General features: G+C 35.1%; 2 protein-coding genes across 4 annotated transcripts in view; one reads left to right on the forward strand and one right to left on the reverse strand.

The window, feature by feature from the left end:
* Positions 1-7,081, reverse strand: part of CAB39L (calcium binding protein 39 like) — an 86,800-nt gene extending 79,719 nt beyond the window's left edge. Inside the window, exon 1 of one of the 2 annotated variants that reach the window (XM_014558739.2) lies at positions 6,954-7,081. The gene's annotated coding sequence lies outside the window, so the exon portion shown is untranslated. The remainder of the gene's footprint in view (positions 1-6,953) is intronic. The other variant, XM_032496177.1, reaches the window with a different exon arrangement.
* A 49-nt stretch (positions 7,082-7,130) lies between these two features.
* The window catches only part of LOC102514903 (SET domain bifurcated histone lysine methyltransferase 2), a 74,977-nt gene continuing 62,403 nt past the window's right edge, over positions 7,131-19,704 (forward strand). Inside the window, exons 1-3 of one of the 2 annotated variants that reach the window (XM_006184125.3) lie at positions 7,131-7,780; positions 12,987-13,352; positions 19,115-19,240. In XM_006184125.3, coding sequence (XP_006184187.2) covers positions 13,337-13,352; positions 19,115-19,240 — 142 coding nt within the window. In that variant the 5' untranslated portion in view covers positions 7,131-7,780; positions 12,987-13,336. The remainder of the gene's footprint in view (positions 7,781-12,986; positions 13,353-19,114; positions 19,241-19,704) is intronic. The other variant, XM_032496173.1, reaches the window with a different exon arrangement.

Raw genomic sequence — 19,704 nt, forward strand, 5'->3', positions numbered from 1 at the left:
TTTTCATCTGCTTTTTGGCCACATTTTTTCTGGTGTGTCTTCATTATATGATGCAATCTTTTATGGCTCATTTTTGTTTTTTTCTTATGATAACTTACTATGTAGTTATATCATAGTCCCTTTCCTAATATATCTATATGTTATCCTAGACTAAGAAGAAGTTTTCCTGTGTTACACTGTATGGACATACTTCAGTTTTTAAAAATCCATTCCCTAGTTGAGAGATACCTGGGTTGTTTCCAGTTTTTGGTGATTATAAATACAACTGCTATAAATATTTGCAGAGAGAAGATCACAGGTTTTCATTTCACTTTTCATGAGAAAAGCATACAATAGTCATTGGGGAAATACAAATTAAAAGCATACTGAGATGCTGCTTAATATCTCTTTATAATGGCTACATTTTTAAAAAATTCATAATGCCACAAATGCTGACAAGAAAGAGAAGCTAATGGAGTGCTCCTATCTTGCTGCTAAATTTCAATCTAGGAGTGAGACTGCTTGGTCAGAAGATAAGGCATCTCTGATTTTACAAGAAACTGTCGAACTGTCTTCCAAATGTCTACAGGATTTGCATTCCCACCAGCAAGATTTGAGTCCTGTTACTTTGCATCCTTGCCAGCACTTGTGTATTTCTCTTTTCTTCTTCTTTTTTTTTCTTTCTTGCCATTCTAAGAGGTCATATAGTGGTATCTCACTGCATTTCCTCAAAAACTATTTTATACTTTCCTCATGAAACACAAAATTGTGACCATTTTCTTGTCATTAAATAGACTGTATCACTAAACACCCTTTGAAAATGTTAAAAATAATCTTTTTAAAAAGTTGAAATATAGTTTATCATGGTGGGTGTGCCATAATTTATAAAGCCATTCTTTTACCATTGGATAATATTTTTTATTTCCAATTTTTCACAAGTATAAAATTACAATAAAGCTTTTACTCTATCTCCACTTCCACAGAAGCTTCCTAGAAAGGGTCAAAGAGTATACGTATTTTTGTTTCTTGATGCATTCTGACAAATTTCTTTAAATATTTCTTTATCTACAGGTTAAATACTTTTCATGGAAGCCCTTTGTGCTTGTTCTTATGAGTTCATGTGCTTTGTTCATTTTTTCAGGGTACCGATGTTTTTATTTGTTGATTTGTAAAAGATGAATACACTCCCCAAATGTATAGATCACACTTTCCCCGTAAATCAAGGCAGGCCTACCTCTGACCTCCCCACTCAATTCTTCCTTCTATTTGCAATATGAAATATACTTCAAATAAAGAAACATTTATCCAATATCAACTGCATACAAACATGCGTTCCTGACTCAGGAAGGAGTCTTGCTTTCCAGGGAGTATTTTGTTTCTTATAAGCAAATATGTAGAAATGAAGAATTTGAATATAGGCTGGTTAGACGAGATTGTGATTGAATGAACCATGTTTATCCTTCAAGAGGGAGAAAGTTGAGCTAGGCATAGATTACTTTCAAAAGAAATTTGGGGCAGTGGAAACCATTTTTACACAGAGAGAAGGAAAGTACAAAGCAGTCCCTAGGTCAGCAAGTGATGAGCCACAGGGATAATATTTGAGGGTCACAAGCTACCCACCTTACCCTCCAAAATATAACTGTAGGAACCCAACAGAATCATCAAAAGCTCTTGAAATCATAACAGAAATGAAATTGTTACTTTAAAAATTTTTGTTACAATATAGAAATAACTTTTAAAACTTAAGGTTGAGAATAAAATCCTACTCTTACTACCACCTGCAAATATTTTATCCCCTCTCCCCCTTCCATTTTAGCCTTTGACTGAAGCCTGTGGCTTATAATGGCAGGAAGTAACACAGCCACCTTGGTCCACAGGATGGAGCTGCATGAGGATCACAGAGCAACAGATCAGAAGGAGCTTGGTCCCCTGACAACGTTTTCTAGCAGAGCTACTTGGCCAGCTCATACTTCCATATAGGAAAGAAAGAAATTTTTTATCTTATTTTTTTAGGCCACAACTATGTTTTTCAGTTTCTGTGTCACAGTAGCCAAACCTATGTCTTAACTAATACAAATTTCAAGTTAAGGAGTACAAGATTTGTCAGTAATACAGCAGCATATAAAGTGTGGTTAAGAAAAAGAAAAGGCAGGCCTAAATTAGGGCAGTGGCAATGAGAGTAGAAAATGAGGAGGAAAGCCATTTTGGAGGTTGAAGCTACAGATTATACAACTGGACAAAAGAGAAAGGTAAGAATTTGAAGTTTTAAATCTGAGCCACTCAGAAGATGCTTATCCCATTAATCCAGGTAGGAAACAAGAAAGAGGGAGAGTAGTATATAAATTGAGTAGATCTAACTGTACAAAAGGCTGTGAGAAATGTGTATTAAATGCTTAAAAGAGCAGAACTTGACCTAGAATTAGGGTTCATTTGCACATAAAGATAGTTTAAACAGCAGAAACAAATGAGATTTCAAAGGGAGAAGTCATTGTAAAAGCAAAATTTTAGTGTTTCAATTCCCCTATCTTAAAGAAAAAACCCAAATATATAATAATTTAAACGTTTCCTCCTTTAAGTGAAATAAGATGAATGTCCCATATGTTTACCTCACAAGCACTTTCAGGAGTTAATGGACATTCTCATGATTCAGGCAATCAATCAATTGCATTGATTAGCTGGACACCACAAACTGCAGTAGTCATTTTGATCTTTATATAATTTTATATCATCTTTTAGTCACACTGCTCAATTTATTTCCTTAATGGACGTGATTATTTAAAGATCAGAAAAGTAATGGTGAAGTGCACCAAATTAATGAGGAATATAGAAATACTTCTGAAAATCTCAAAATGTTCTCCCAAAGTGACATTGATAAGGTCAAAATCATTTACAAAGCCCAGCAAGGTATTCCTAGTACTTCAAAAATAAATTTAAAAAGAGGAATGATTATTATATGCAATTTGGTTTTTAAGTTACTGAGGGGAAAATCTATCACATTTTAATGTTTTCTTTAATAAAGAAGTGTTTATATTTTCACGTATATGTAGAACTTACAAATAAAATGAATGAACAAATGTAACAAAGCAGAAACAGATTCACAGATACAAAGAACAAACTAGTGGTTACCCAGAGAGGAAGGGGATTAAGAGGTACAAACTGGGTAGACTGGCCTAGGAGAACTGCTAAGATTTATGTCAGAAAATGTTTGCCTGTTTTCTTCTATGAGGTTTATAGTGCCTTGTCTGATAATTTAAGTCTTTAAGCCATTTTGAATTTATTTTTGTGTACAGTGTGAGGGAGTGTTCTAACTTCATTGATTTACATGCAGCTGTCGAGTTTTCCCAATGCTACTTGCTGAAGAGGCTGTCTTTTCCCCATTGTATATTCTTGCCTCCTTTGTGGAAGGTTAATTGACCATAAGCCTGTAGGTTTATTTCTGGACTCTCTATTATGATTGAATAAAGAAGCTGTGGTATAGTTATACAATGGAATACTACTCAGTCATAAAAAAGAATAAAATAATGCCATTTGCGGCAACATGGATGGACCTGGAGATCATCATTCTAAGTGAATCAAGCCAGAAAGAGAAAGAAAAATACCATATATCACTCATATGTGGAATCTTTAAAAAAAAAAAAAAAAAGACGCAAATGGACTTATCTACAAAACAGAAACAGACTCCAAGACATAGTAAACAAGTAAACTTATGGTTATGGGGGGAGGGGGTGAAAAGGGATAAATTGGGAGTTCAAGATTTGCAATACTAACTACTATATATAAAATAGACATAAAAAAACAACTGTCTTCTGTATAGCATAGGGAACTATATTCAATATCTCATAGTAACCTATAATGAAAAAGAATATGAAAATGAATATATGTATGTGTATGACTGAAACTTTATGCTATACACCAGAAATTGACACATTGTTAACTATTCCAATTTTTTAAAAAGAGGTACAAACTACTAGGTATAAAATAAAAGTTAGTAAAGTACACCACAGGGAATATGAAACTGAGTCCCCCTAAAACCAAGTTCCTCTGCCAAGTTTATGATTAACTTCTGTATCTAAAACCTATTCCCTTTCTTATCCCACACCTGTTTCCCTCAAGATTGAGGAGTATCAAAGAAAAAAGGGGACTGAAACCAAGCAGGACCCTGCAGGGCCCTCCTGGGTACAAAAGTCCTTCTGTGTCCCTCATTTCCCATTTGTAGATAAAGGCTTTAGTCTACTAGGCTTTCCCTGAGTTCCCCAGACTGGTTGGAACCAGAAGGTTGATGATTAAGATTCCTGAAACATCATCCTGTTACCTCACCACCAACCAATCAGAAGCAAGTCATGAATCCTGCAACCTCCATTCCCAAATGTTGCCTTTAAAACTGAGCCCGAGAAAACCACTGAGTTCAGATCTTCTGAGCTTGAGCTGCCCATACTCCTTGTGGGGCTCTGCAATAAACGATGTACTTTCCTTCACCATAACCCAGTGTCAATAAACTGGCTTTGCTGCATGGCAGGTGAGCGAACCCAAGTTCAGTTCAGTAACAAATATAGTCAGTATTTTATAATAACTTTGTATTAAGTGTAATCTATAAAAATATTGAATTACTATGGTATATACCTGAAGCTAATGTAATATTGTAAATCAACTATACTTTAATAACAATTTTTAAAAGTGCTTATAATCACTCTAAAACCTTCACTCATAAAATCATTTAGATTTCTAAAGTACCAAATGCAAGAATTCCAAACAGGTTCTGAGAGCAGTTTTTAATTTTTTTTCATGCTGTATTAGATAAATAGATTATAATCTACATTCTGTCACAAAACATATTCATTTAAAAGGTGTCATCAAATTTTTTCTTTTATAATTAAATGGTGTGCATCACTTGACAATGGGAAAACTAAATTTGTATGAGACTGCAATTTTAAAATTCTCTAACGTATCAACCTAATTTAAATCACTTTTACTTAAATCACTTGACATAGTTCACACAAAAGTGATATTTTTAAAAATGTCCTAAGGATCTTCAGATTATTTATTATGAAATCTAGAGAATTGTATTCTTTAAGAAAAATTTGAAGATACCTAATTTATTATATTAAAATAATACTTATCTACAGAACATATTCATGCAATATAGTAAATGTAAAGTTGCAATATTTTGACTTTGTCTTGTGGAAATTGAAAAGCAATAAATTTTCTTCAGCAGAAGAGATTGAAAGCACTGATAAATTTGGTATTCATTTACTGAGCCTGTATGCTTTCAAAAAAAAAATGGCAAATAGGGCATTATTACTTGAGGGCTCATTCTCATTATCTAAATTTCTCTATACTAACATCTCAAACAGACCTCACAAAAAAGGATTATGAACCTATCCTTAGTATTACTCATATATATAAGTTGGAAGCAACAAATAAATTTATTTCAAACTGCAACTCAAGTTTTCCAGAAAGCAGGTTAAAAAATTATAAGATAGACCAAAAAAATGTATATCCCTACCTTCCAATTATTTCATTTTTTAATTTATTCATTTGACAATTACACTTTTGAATATATGCCAGGCACTATTAGATGTGAAAGTTATACACGTTTTTGCAAACATTTACTGAGCAGCTACTTTGTGTACTTGGTGTTTGTTAGCCAGCTATCTTAACTTGGATAGACTGTACTGTTGAAATCTGCCCAGGATTGGTTCCAAAACTCTCTGCAGACACCAAAATTCCTTAGGTAGTACCTTAGCCATCAACTCGACATGAAATTATTGATACTTGAACTCCTGCAACTTAAGTTTTTAAGACTTATGGATTAAAAAGTAAAATTTAAAAAGAAAATTAATTTTAAATTAGTGAATTATTTTACTGTTGTTTTCTTTGGTATTCCTGCCACAAAATACACGATACTGTTAACTTGGTTCGGTTACCACTTAACCTTGGATAACTGAAAACTAAACTCAAGGCAATAAGTATCTTTGCTTTCTTCTCACGAGTGCCAAACTGCTAAAATTAATCACAAAATATTAGTCTATTATCGGTTAGGTTTTCGGATTCGATAAAATCTCCCCTCAAATGAATGACAATCTGTGCCTTCTACTTTGCATTTTTCAAAATAATGAGGAGGAAAAGGAGGTAATTCCGGTCTCCTTCCTCCTACCCCAAAAAGGGCTCATAAGTTAAGATGCTTTCTCTTACAAAAGCCTCTCCCTACCCATGACGAAGCTACCAAGCATGCCAAGAGATTCCTAAATCTTCAGCAGACTGTAACCAGGAAAACCAACACTGGACAAAATTCTTCCTTCACTTCCACTGTTTCTGCAAAGACCACGACTTTCTAGCTTAAAAAAAAAAAACCCCACTGCAGGAATGCTGGCTGTATACTAACGAATAAAACTGCCCAAACGCAGAACCTGACACTCACAGGACGGCCTTAGTCAGAGGTTAACTACCGAGTAGAGCAAACACTTCAGCAGTCACTCCCTCTCAAATGACAGAAAATGAAGATGTATTTTTCGAACCTCTGGATAGTCCAGAAGGCGTCTCCCTCTCTCCCCCTCCACTACCAGGTTGCTCCTTTTTGAATCAGGCACTCCATCCATCAGTCAACCTCCTTTGTCAGTAAAGGGGGTTGATGGTCAGAATCTTTCCGAGACAAAGATTATTGGAATAGCTCCCTTGAACCCAAAGAATTAGTGATAAGGCATCAGAGTCCCCACCAGGCCCCTACGACAACAAACAAACCAAAGCCTGCGATCCCCATCACCGCCACCATTCATCGCCCTCCCTAACCAGGGCTGAGACTAGGACCAGGGAAACCTTTCCCTTTCAGGCAGGTAACGAGGGGCCAGTTCTGTTCCCTCAGCCCCTCCCCTCCACTGCTCCCTCAGGACACCTCCACGTCTTGAGCCGCTAAGTAAGCTATCAATCTCCAAGAAGCCCAGTCCCAGCCACACACAAGATGGCAGCCAAACACCTACCGAAGGAAACAAATGCGCTACCACTCCAGCGATGCCGGCCTCTGGACTGTGGATATTCCCATTGGTCCATCCAGAGAGCGCGAGACAACCCGAGAGCTCCAACAGCCAATCGGGAGGCGGCGCGCTGTAGCGCCGCCGCGTTGAGGACTGTACGCGCGCGGAACCTTTGAGGCGTGGACCCCCGTGGAGTGAGCAACCAATTGCTTCCCCGCCAGTCGGTGTCCGACTCCTCCCACTTAGGGTTCGTCTTTGGTAGGCCTGGATGTTAGAGATCCCGCGGTCCTCCCTCCCCGGGTGAGGCGAGGCGGGACAGTTGTTGCTGAGGTGAGGTCTAGTAACCGGTGTGGTACTTCCCGGCCAAGGGGCACCGGGCCGTAGGGTCTCCGCGGCGCGGAGTGGGAGAGGAGCTCGACCCGCGAGGGAACCCAGCCTCGCCACCGGAGCGAGCGGAGGGCAGCACTCAGGTCTGGTGGGCGGCGTGGAAAGCGCAGTCGAGCCAGTGTAACCGAGGCACGGCCGTGGGTGGCCCTTCCGACGGTTCTTTCCGCCCAGCACCCGGGAACTTGGCGGAGCTCTCGGCCGCGTGGATCCCAGTCCTTGCAGCCTCGTCCTTTCACCCATGTGCAGTCCCGCGCTGGAGAAGGGACCGCGGGTGCTCTGAGCTCTCAACCCCGATTTCAGTGTCTTGTCACCCCGTGCATACCTTCATATAAGGTGATTCCTAAGCAGCTGGGAACCTGAGGCTGTAAAAGGGGCTGCGGGAAATGGACTGCAGTCCAAAATCCAGAAGCAGAACTTGACGGTTTAATCACTGACCCATTTCACAGGTAAGACGACATAAACCCTAAATAAGTAAAATCATTTACCCCAGACCGTGGAGTTGAGATTAGATCCTAAGATCTCCTGACTCTAACCACAACCCAATAAGTAATTATCCCCAATAGGTAATTAAAATAAGGGACAGTATGTAATTGTGCTCTTCAGCAAGTGGAAACATGCAATGAGTTCTGTATGTATTAATGAACGAGGCAGTCGATTGGAATAATCCAAAAAAAGGGCTCTGAAACCAGGCTGCTTGGTTCCTTAGTTTTTCTCTGCCACTTACAGTGTGACTTGCTTTAGCTTTCTCGTGAGAAAGACATGCTAATTTATCCCACATGACTGTTACGGAGATTAATAAAAACACATGAGGTCTTTAGAAGCGTGCCTGACACATGGTTTATACCCAGTAAATGTTCATTACTGTCATCACAATTAAAACATACGGAACGGAGAGGAAATGGTCATAACAGCATATATGCAAATGCGAAAAGGAACGCGTAAATTGGAGCGAAACCGACTGATTATTTTTCTGCCAAAATGAAAAAGCGGGAAAGGGAAAAAATATGAGCAAATTTAAAGATCCTGTTACACTCTAAAATAACACTGGTTGTCTCTGGATGGTGAGATTATGAGTGATTTAAATTTTCTTCTCTGTGCTTTACTATATTTTGCAAACTCTTCAGTAAACATGTTTTAATTTTGTAAATTCAGTTACTTTTGAATTTTCAGAAGGTATGAACAACATTGGTGAGAGCTTTCTTTAAAAAGATGCTGTTACTGAGTGTGCTTATATGCCATACCATAGGTGGCAGAATAAATTGGTAGAAAATTTCCCAAAAGCAGTTCGGCAGTATGCTCCAGAAGCCTTTAAAATGGACAGTCCCTTTTTGAAAACTATATGCTTAATTTTTAAATTAGTACATTTTTACAGTCTCCTTTTATAGAATTAGAACCGAAATTAAGATTAAAAGCACAATTCACAATCCTGAGTACCCCCTCTCTCCTGGTGTAGAGCCTTCAAGTCCTTTTTCACACTTACATATTCTCTGTAGGTGCATATAAGCATTTGTAATTCTTAACATGGAAATGGTATCATACTATATAATTCTGTAGCTTTATTTACTTGACAGTGTTTTACAGTGTAAACGTGTTGTTATTGTATAGCTCACTATTATGCAGCTCATTTGCTGAACAGTGTTCCAGTGTATTACTGAATTGTTTTGTTAATGTAAAATATTTACCTTTGTGTCTTTTATCAGTTTTTATATTAAATTATGTTTTATTTGATATGTATTGTGTAGCACATTTTATTTACCATTGTCCTCTTGGTAGGCATTAGGTTGTTCCCAGTTTTTCACCTTATGAACAATGCTGCAGGGAAATCCCTGTAGTTTTCTTGTGTACATGTGTTATTTCTCAAGGATATACACCTGAAAGTGGAATTGCTTAGTTTTAAGTTACGAACATTTTAAATTTCAATAGGTCTTGCCAAATTTGCCTCCAAAATACTTCTACTAATTTACACATCCTACAAAGTAGTCTATGAAAGTTCAGTTTGCCTACAATCTAAACCAACACCAGATACCATCATCCTACTTTATGCCCTTCTGATGGGTGAAAATTATACTCATTTAAAGATTTTTTTATTAATTCTCTGAGTACTAGTTAAGATTGCAGTATCTAATTATGCGTATTGACCTTACTGTATATATATATATATATATATATATTTCTATAATTTCTTTTTAAAATTACCCATTTTTCTATCTAATCAACTTTTACTTAATGATTTAAGGAGTTCTTTATGTGTTCTGGATATTGTGTGTCCTGTATAATTTTTAAAAATTTCTTCAGTGTCTGTGGCTATGTCCCTTTTTTGTTAGTTATTCAAATCCATTACAGACATTTTCTCCTAACTCTTTGCTTGGCTTTTAACTTTAAGTTAAAACTTGAAGTTTGTTAGTTTTTGCTTATTTATTCTACAGATAGATTTACCCTGTACAGTCTTTATATCTCTTTTTACTTTACTGTATTTTTCTAAGACTTCCAGTAAAATATCAGATAAGAGCAGTGGTGGCAAGTGTCCTCATCCAGTGCCTGGCTTTAATGAAAATGCTTCTATTGTTTCATTGTTGAGTATGATGTTTGCTTCTTAGTTTTGTTGTATAGTCTTTATCAGGTTAAAGAAGTCCTCTTTTATTCCTAGTTTGCAAGAGTTCTTCCTCTTCCCCTGCCCCTCCTCAGAATAGTTGTTGACTTTCATTGAATTTTTTTGTTTTGTTTTTCTGTATTTAAGATTACTTCCTCTTGTAACTCCAATAGAGTTTTCCTCTATTTATCTGTTAATGTAAAAATTTACATTGATAAACTTTCTCATGTTAAACTTTTGGTGTATTCTTGGGATAAACTACACTTTGGTAACAATACTTTTACTCTACTGCTGCATATTTTTACTTACTATTTTTGCTCCTGTACCAAGAAGTGCTTTTGACCTTGAGTTTCTTCTCTTATGTATCAAGGTTACACGAATCTCAAAAAAATATTGGGTGGCTTCCCATATTTTTTCTGCTCTGGAACAGTTTGTATACTATAGAAATTATCTGTTCCTTGAAAGTTTTGTAGAATTCATCTATAAAACTTTCTGGACCTGGTATACTGGGAATGAGATATGGGAATGTGTGGCATGCAGCTCTGATAAGATCTTTAAGTGTTGTTTTAATTTCTTTTTTGAACTTATCCCTCCAATTGGGTTTTTCACTTCTTAAGCCCATTTGGTATTTAGTCAATAATTTCAATTAGATAGTCATGGTGAATTGTTCTGTTGTCAGTATAAAATTTTTTTTGTCTCTTTTACTAGTTTTCATATTAACTTCTATTTTGTTTGATGTGAATGTTTCTTCTTGTATTTGCCAGTATGTCTTTTTTTCACATTCCTTCATTTCAACCTTTGATGACATTTTATGTGATTTAAGGGGATCTCTTATTTAAAAATACCATAGCTAGGTTTTGCTCGCAATTTAGTCTGAGAGTCTGTCCTTTAATAAGTAAGATTAACACATTCACCTTTTTTGTGGTTATTAACATAATTGCCCTTTTTCTCATCCTTTTATTTACCATGCTTCTCTTTGTATCTTTTATATATTATTTTCCATTTATCTTTTTTCTTTGTTCTACCTGTTTTCTTTTTCATAGATTACTTTTACATTTTTAACACAGTTCTTAAATTTATATTTTCTTAGCGAAGTGTACATTTAGTTAGTATTGATATCCTCCCTACAAAGAACTTAGGGTTCTTCTACTTTGCTTTCTCTGATTGTGCGATAATCCTCTTCTATCCCTTCTCCCCAAAAAAGAACGTAATTTCCTATGGTTGTATCTTCTAGCATTTTTGTTTCATTTATTAAAATCCATTTTTAATCTGTATTTATCTAGCATTAGTGTGTTTTACTCATTTGCTCACTGTTGCTTCTTGTACCTCAGTACTTCCTTCTAGCTTAATTTTTACTCATGAAGTACTTCTTTATTTCTTTCAGAGTTTCTGAGTGGTTGTTTGAATGTCTGTAAAAGCCTATGTTTTTAACCCTCACTATTGAAAGACAACTTGGCTGAAATAGTATTCTGGGTTCAGACCTATTTTTCCCTTAACATTTTGCATATGGTGTTTCTGATGAGAAGTCTAATTACCAATCTGATACACATTCCTTTTAGATAATCTAGATTTTCTGTAAGCTTCTTATGCTTTGTCTTTGTTCTTGATATTCTGATGTTTATCCAGTTTGTCTAGTGATATGTATTAAGAATTTTATCCTGCTCGGTGTTCAATGGACCCTTAATGGGCTAATGTGTTTTCCAGTTCGGAGAAATTTTTGGTCATTACTGCCTTTTCTTTATTCAAGTTATCCCTCCTCTTGTTACTTCTTTGCTCTGTGTTCTGAGTGCATTGCTCAACTCAGTCTTCCATCTTCTAACTGGCTCTTCATCTGAGTCTATGCTGTCATTATGACTATCTACTGACTTTATGCAACAACTGTTTTTATATCCAAGATATCCAATTGGTTATTTTTCAAAATGGTATGTTAATTCATGGATGAGGTTTCCTTCTTTAGCCCTATGAGGATAGTAAATACAATAATATTTGTTTTAAACTTATTTTCAGGATGCTCTTTAATTCTCCTTTTGAATGTAAGTCCATCAGTTTGGCGGGCTTGTTAAGTCTCCTTCGTGGTGTAGCTTTCTTCAGATGTTTGGTCAGTCTTGGTTGTGTACTCATCTCCTCTGAGAGGATTTGCTCTTTTGCCCTGATGCGTTTGTGGTTGGCATTATCTCTGCAACTTCGTGTTTCCTTTCCTCAAAGAGGTCCCACAGACTCAGTTTATAGAGAATTCCTTTCTGTTTTCAGCATGACTTCACCTTTTTTTTAATTTAACATTTTCTGTGGATTTGGTGTAGGAGTGGGATAAAAATCCATCATATGTTGACTAATATCTTGAGGCTGAAAATTGCTGACCTCTTTTTGACCTTTTAGTTCCACTTCTAGGTGTATATCTTAAGGAAATAATCAAAGAAATACGTAAAGTATATGCCAGCATTGTTTATTATATTGGAAAAGTGAAACAACCTAAATGTCCAAATAGAGGTTTGTTTATAGTACTAATTAACAGCATATTAAAATTTAATTATCAAAATTCTTTAGTGTAATTTAATAGGTGAATTATAGACCAAAGTATGTTATATAGCCACTTAAAAGTCATAGGAAAATATTAATGATGGGGAAGAGTGCAGGGTATATTATCAATGAAAGATTAAAAAAAATTATATATACTAAAATTCAAATTTTGTTTTAAAAGTATATGTACTTAAAGAATAATAATAATTGCTAGCATTTATTGATTCGTTTGTATGTGCCAGGTACTATTCTAAGTGATCAAGGCTTATCCTCAAAACAGTCTTTTGAAGTAGTTAATATTATTATTCCCATTTTTAAAGTTTTATAAAATAGGGATAGTTTGTATTAATTAACATATATATTAAATAGGTGATTCATAATTTTTCTGTAATCTTCCTAATATTGATATTTTACACATTTTTCAAGTTAATATATATTCTTTTTTTAAAATGGTTCATGCTATTTTAAAAGATAGAACAATCTCTTTTTTCTTACATATTTTAATATTTACAAATATGCACCATTCCTTATTGTTTTCCTTACAGAATGTTTCATGCATTCATGGACCAAAAGATGGAGTTGATTTTTATTTTTAAAAAGATATTGTCAGTGATCTGATACGCCTATAAGTATTCATCTGATGAAGATGCACGAACTTGTCATTAAGTTGGATTAGTGATCAATTCTGAAAATTTCTTCAACTGCGATCTCTACTTGAAAATTCAAATATCAAGGAATATTTGGTTTAGAATGCTATAATGATGTATTTTCTCTGAGGACTGCAAATTTCATAGAGACCACAGTTGGATTCCAGTTATATTCTCCAATCAAAGTGATTCAGTTCTTTGATAAAGTTAATTTTGAAGATTTTCATTTCTGTAAACGACGCCAAAAGATGGGAGAAAAAAATGGTAGGTCAAGAAACCATTGTTAAACTTCATGTTTAAAAGTATATAGAATACTTAATGAAGCTGAATTGTGGAATTTTCAAGGTTTTTCAATGCAAGTGACTTTTCTGAGTTATAGGAAATTAAGGATTTATTCTTATGTAGCCAACAATTTTGACTGTCTTTATAACTAATTGTATATCTGTAATGTTAAGTCAGCACTTTAATGTGCTTTTTAAAAGTTTACTTTTTAGAAAACTTAAATTTACAGAAAATTTGGGGGGACGGTAAAAGAGTTCCCATATACTTTGCACCCAGTTCTGCCTATAAGTAACATCTTACATTTGGCTGGTACATTTTTGTTACAATTAATAAACCATTATTGAGACATTATTATTAACTAAAGTCCATAGTTTATTCTTTTGTCCTTAGTTTTCACCTGATGTCTTTTTCTGTTCTAGGATCCCATCCAGGAAACCACATTACATTTACTTGTCATGTCTCCTTAGGGTCCTCTTGGATATGACAGTTTCTCAGATTTTCCTTGTTTTTGTAGGATTTTGTATCCAAGTGTTTTATAAGATGCCATTCTATTGGAATTATTGACTAATTTTTTTCCTCATGATTAGACTGGGGTTATGGATTTTTGGGAGGAAGACCATAGAGGGAAAGTGCCATTTTTTTACCACATGACATTAAGGGTACATGTTATCAGCATGATTTCTCACTTGTTGATACTGAGCTTGTTCACCTACCTGGCTGACATAGTATTATGTGGTTTCTCCACTGTAAATTACTAGTCTTTTTCCCCCCTCCCTTTCTCTTTGATAGAAAATTACTATGTGCAGCCTACACTTAAGGAGTGGGGATTTATACTCCCCTGCTCTAAAAACAGAGTATCTACATTAATTATTTGGAATTCTTCTACAACGAAGATTTGTCTCCTTTCCCTGATTTATGTATTTATTCAATCATTTATTTATATCGGTATGGACTCATGGATATTAGCTTTATACTTTGAGTTATAATCCAGTACTGTTTTATTTTGTTACTCATATTGCCCCGGGATTTGGCATTGGCACCCTTTCAGTCAGCTTCCTGTCCCTTTGACATAATCCCATCTATGTAGGTGGTTTTTATTTTGTTTGCATGTGTTTGGTTTTTAGCATTTCCTTATCTTCTGGTCCTAGAAGAAGCTCCAGACTCATCTTGTATATTTCCTGCCGTAGTCCTAGAATCAGCCACTTCTTGAATGAGCCATGGTTTCTTTTATTGGAGAATGGTATTAGAAATCAGGGTCTGGGTGATAGGTGTGTTTGTTGTTACTGGGGTATCTTGCTTATAGGCCCTCTCAGTTGACAGAGCAAGGTGTATATACATATACTTGTGTATACACGTATCTAGTAACCATCGGTATCTGTATTAAGCTAAACATGAGTTTATGCTGATGTTTTTGCTCTAATCTATTACCACTTGGATCATTCTAGCCTATTCTCCTTACTTATCTGTAAACGCCCATCATCTGTTTTCCATTTTTTTTAATTGCTCAATTCCAGTATACATGTATAACAGTATCAGAAATAGAAATTTATTCCCAGGTGGGACACCTTAGTGGTTATGCCAGTTCCTTTTGTCTTTAGTCTTACAGATGCCACTTATTTCCAAAGTTATTTAGGTCAGCACCTTTTCCACCGACCTCTTCAATGAGGTTGTGTGTACATTTGTAATACAGTTAGATTCTCTTATCATAGTCTGCATTCCTTCCTGGGATCCCTTATCTCTTAAATGATATTTTAAAATTTGCATACATTGAACTTCACTCTTTGTGCTTTAAAGTTCTACGGGTTTTGACAAATGCATAATGTCATGTATGCACCATTGCAGTACCATACAGAATAGTTTCACTGCCCTTTATTGTACTTGTAATATATACACCATTATACAGACTATAATACTGATCTCACTGGACTGTTATATAGGCCAGTGGTTCTCAAACTTTCCTTTGGTCTCAGGAACACTGTATAGTCTTAAAAGTAGTTAAAAACCCCTAATAGTTTTTGTTTATAAGGATAATATCTGTTCAAATTTACTGTATTAGAAACTGAGAAGCTTAAAAAATGGTAATTGGCTCATTTTTTAAAAAACAGTAAACCCAACATGTTAAAAATTACATTTTCGTGAGAAATAAGTATTTTTTTAAACAAAGATCATTGTTTTATATTTTTACAAATTCCTTTAATAGTTGGCTTAACAGAAGAGAAATACTCATGTCTGCTTCTGTATTTAATCTGTTGGGATATGTTGCTTTAGTGTAAACGTATAAAGAAAATGAAGTTGGAAAAAGGAAGAATGTTTTAATTATCTTCTCAGTTAACTGGATATTTTCCTTTGATACAACTACAAAACTACAATTAAGTAGTCAATTCTTCAAGGTTAGTTATAGTGTAGAATCTGAATTCATATCAGTGAGCTTTTTTTTTTTTATACTCGGTTGCATTAAAATCCACTGGTTTGTTTTGTACTTTGAATGGGTCATTTACACGTGTGCGATTTTATAACATCATCCATTGACCACTTGGAAAACATTGGCTCAATGAATTATACAGATTTTCCAAAGGTTGGTACATTTCATCATACAGTATTAAAAATTACACTTACTAATATTGTTGCCAGTTTCATCAAAAAGTGGTTAATTATCAAGGCGCTCTCAAGCTTACATGGCAGATGCAAGTTTTCTAAATTTTCAGTTTTAACTTGTTAACCTGAATTTTATCATTAGTAACAAATGCTGTCAATTTTGTCCTTCAAGTGACAGGGTCACTTTGTTCATGTTTGAGAAAATGTGTACCAATATGTTTCAGACTGTGTACCAGTCTGAAAACCATAATTACTTTTTAGTGGTTCTTTTAAGTAAAAATGATTTTCCATGAAAAAGAAAAGCAGCTAGTTGAGCTTAAAACTCAGTCTCACTAGTACTTTCCTTGAGACAGCTGTTGTACTGTGGTAATCATTTATGTTGCTTTATCAAGGATCTTCTTAAGTGAAATTGGTGGTAAATAATAAAATGACTTACTGGTATTCTGGTGCTACTGCCTCGATTCATGCTAAGGCACCAACACTTTTATTCACCAATGCTTTTGAACCATAAGCTAATGTCAACATAGGAAGGAAAAAAAAGGCAAATAGTGTCTTAGTATTACTATTAAAATAGTTTGACCTAGCATAATCTCTGAAAGAATCTGGGGACTCCCAGTGGTTTGTAGACTACACTTTGCTGATCACAAGCTTAATGATGTCTTAGAGATTCTCTAGACCAATGCCCTGAATCTCATCAAGGGATGGATGGAGAAATACACATACAAATTCCTAGGTCATTGTCAATGTATTTAGTAAGCACTCCATAAATACTCATCTAGTAAGTGTACTCAGATCAGTGTGATTCATGAGCATTGCCTATTTACAAAGATTTTCTATCTTGAGTGAGATGGGAAGAGATGTAGTATAACTGTAATTTACTTATCTCCCTTCTTTACAAAGCTGCCATACCTTTTGCTTCATAATTATGTTCTTGCAATAAATACTCTTATCTAGCTAAGTAATAGAGCATGTTTGGACAAACAGTAGAGTAATCATATAGTATTCTTCATTTCTGGAAGCAAGTAGTGGCAAGATTAGTATACTGATTTGATTTTCCATCCAAGTACCTGCTCCTACCTATATTCCTTCTCAGTCTATGGTTCCTTTTCCTTGTACTCCTCACTTACATACTGATGTTCTAAAGAAGACCCTCTTCTCATTCTACACATTCTCTGTAATGATATCTACTCTGTGGCTTCAGCAAGAATTTGTGTACTGTTGACTCCAAAATTTGTACATCTGGACTAGATCTTACTGAAGCCTGTGTATCCAGTTTACTCACCCTACTTGAAATTCTCACTTTTCTCTCTACCTTTATTTCCTATCATAATGAATACTGTTACAATATATATATGGTTGCCTGTGTCAGAAACTTAGAAATCATTCTTGACTCCTCCCTTTTCCCACTGCCACTGACTCATATTTTTAAGAAACAAATCTAATTACATAATCGGATGCTTAAACCTCTTGAGAGACTTCCCCAAAGCCTTCCACATAAAAATAAAGTTGCTCAGCATGGCACACAAGACATCCCTTGTCTGTCTCTATATCATCATTCCTCATCCCTTTTGTCCGTTCCCATTGCATTTGTTTCAGATGTTGAAACCTTTGTCTGATCTGTGCTGTGGAGAATCAAAAGCAGGCTAGTCTTGGGTAGTACACAACAGGCCAGAGAGTAAACCTGGTAACAGCACCCCTCCTGAGGCTGCTCTGGTGGCAGCAGCCCTAATTAGCCAGAGGTCCCCTTTGGGTAAAGTGACTGCCAGAGAGAGTTGGGACTCTGAGGCCTAAGCTATTTTTTTTTAAAGCATCTTAGTCCGTTACCAATTTGGAGGATCTATGTTTAATTTTTATTAAGGAAAATGTATTTTTTTTGTAAACTTTCCATACTATCTGCTCATTAATCCTCCCAGTGGCTCCTCAAGTGACCTTTCTAAAGTACTATGTTCCTCTTTTTACTTAAGGCCCTATTAATTTTAAACATTAATTTTGTATGTTTTATAAATTTATATTTAACATTTTAGGTATTTTCATTACTTTTAAACAGTGTAAGATTTGGCTTTTGCCAATTTATTTTAATTGCCTTTCTCATATTTCAGTTTTCAGCTTTGAAAAGATTATTCTCTAGGAAATTTTTGATTAAGGTGTTAGCTTGCTGGGCGTCAGAAATCTTGGCTTATCTACGTAACTTTATCTATAAAAACTTGAAACATTATTTTGCCTCATGTAATCATGGACAAAAAACGTTGCCTGCTGTTTCAATAAACAGTGAATGTTGCCTGCCATCCAGCCATCAGCCACTGCATCCACCCCGCAACAGCACACTCTGAGGGGAATTCAGAATGGAGAAAAACAGGATACTGCCCCCAGATAGTTAAGATGCGTATCTAATGAGTAATTTCAATGAGCCCAGCATCTTCGCATACTAGAAAAGCACTAAAATCATTAACCTGAGGTGTCTGTTTTTTTTGTGATTAGCAGTAATCTTTTGATGTTAGACTATGTATTTGTTTGTTTTCTCCCCCCAGCAAAAGAACTCCTATGTATCCTGGCTCCTCTTTTACCTCTTTGGAGCAGTTCCTTGGAGCTGTCTGAGAGGCTATCTCCCAGGCTGTAGTCCTCAGTAAGATACCTGAATAAAACATAATTAGAAATTTTTAGGTTGTATGTTTTTCTTCAGCCAACATAATTATTAAAAAATTAATATCAAAGACATTTTTAAAGCATTATTGTTAGACATTTAGTTATTTCAACAATTGTTGAGATGTTTCATTCTGAAACCATCCATTTCCACACTCAGTAGAGATTATGTCTCTGAAACTTAAACTGCATACGTGTTATAAATATGCCCTTCCCACCCTGGAATGAAGTCATTCCTTCTTTTTCCAGTTAAGAAATAGTGTCACTAAAGTTTTCAAGTTTTTTTTTTTTTTTAATTAGCAGAAATAAGTGAGATACCTAGATCACAGTCTTTGTGTCTAGTTCTTTGGAAAGAAATAGTGACCAAAATCTTTTTTCCTTGAGGAAATTAAGAAACCAATTAAATCTTGATTTTAATAATTAGAAACCAAGTGGATTTTTCATAACTGGTGGCTTAGGGAAATTACAGTCTGTTTCTGTTCAGCTCTTAAGCCATTCACTTATTTTAGGTGATGCAAAAACTTTCTGGATGGGGCTGGAAGATGATGGAAAAGTGGATTTCATATTTGAACAAGTGCAAAATGTACTGCAGTCACTGAAACGAAAGATCAAAGATGGGTCTGCCACAAATAAAGGTATGAAGCGAAAAAAAAAACAGTTTTAATACATTTGATGCTAAATATTACCCACTGGCAATACAGTATAATTGTATTTCCAGTATAGCTGTTCATTTTAAAAGTCAAATAATTTGTTTTCTAAGAACCAAACATCAGTTCTATTTGCTTTGTATGTATACATGCTCTGCTTCTATAAAAACTTGCTTCTACCATGCCATGGACATTTTGTAAAAATGAATGAAGATGATTACTTTGAATAATAGCTACTGAATTTATCTCTTTGTATCTCAGGCTACCTTTTTCTCTCTCATTTTATCTTTTTTTGGAGGGTGGAGAGGGGAGTGTATTGCAAAAGTAATATCTGCTCATTGTAGAACATTTGGTACATATGGAAAAATATAAAAAATTATCCATTACCCCATCATTCAGAGACAACTTGTGTTTTTTAAATATAAAAGTACATATATAAATATATTTTTCCT

The sequence above is a fragment of the Camelus ferus genome, chromosome 14 (assembly GCF_009834535.1).
Source record: "Camelus ferus isolate YT-003-E chromosome 14, BCGSAC_Cfer_1.0, whole genome shotgun sequence".
NCBI lineage: Eukaryota > Metazoa > Chordata > Mammalia > Artiodactyla > Camelidae > Camelus > Camelus ferus.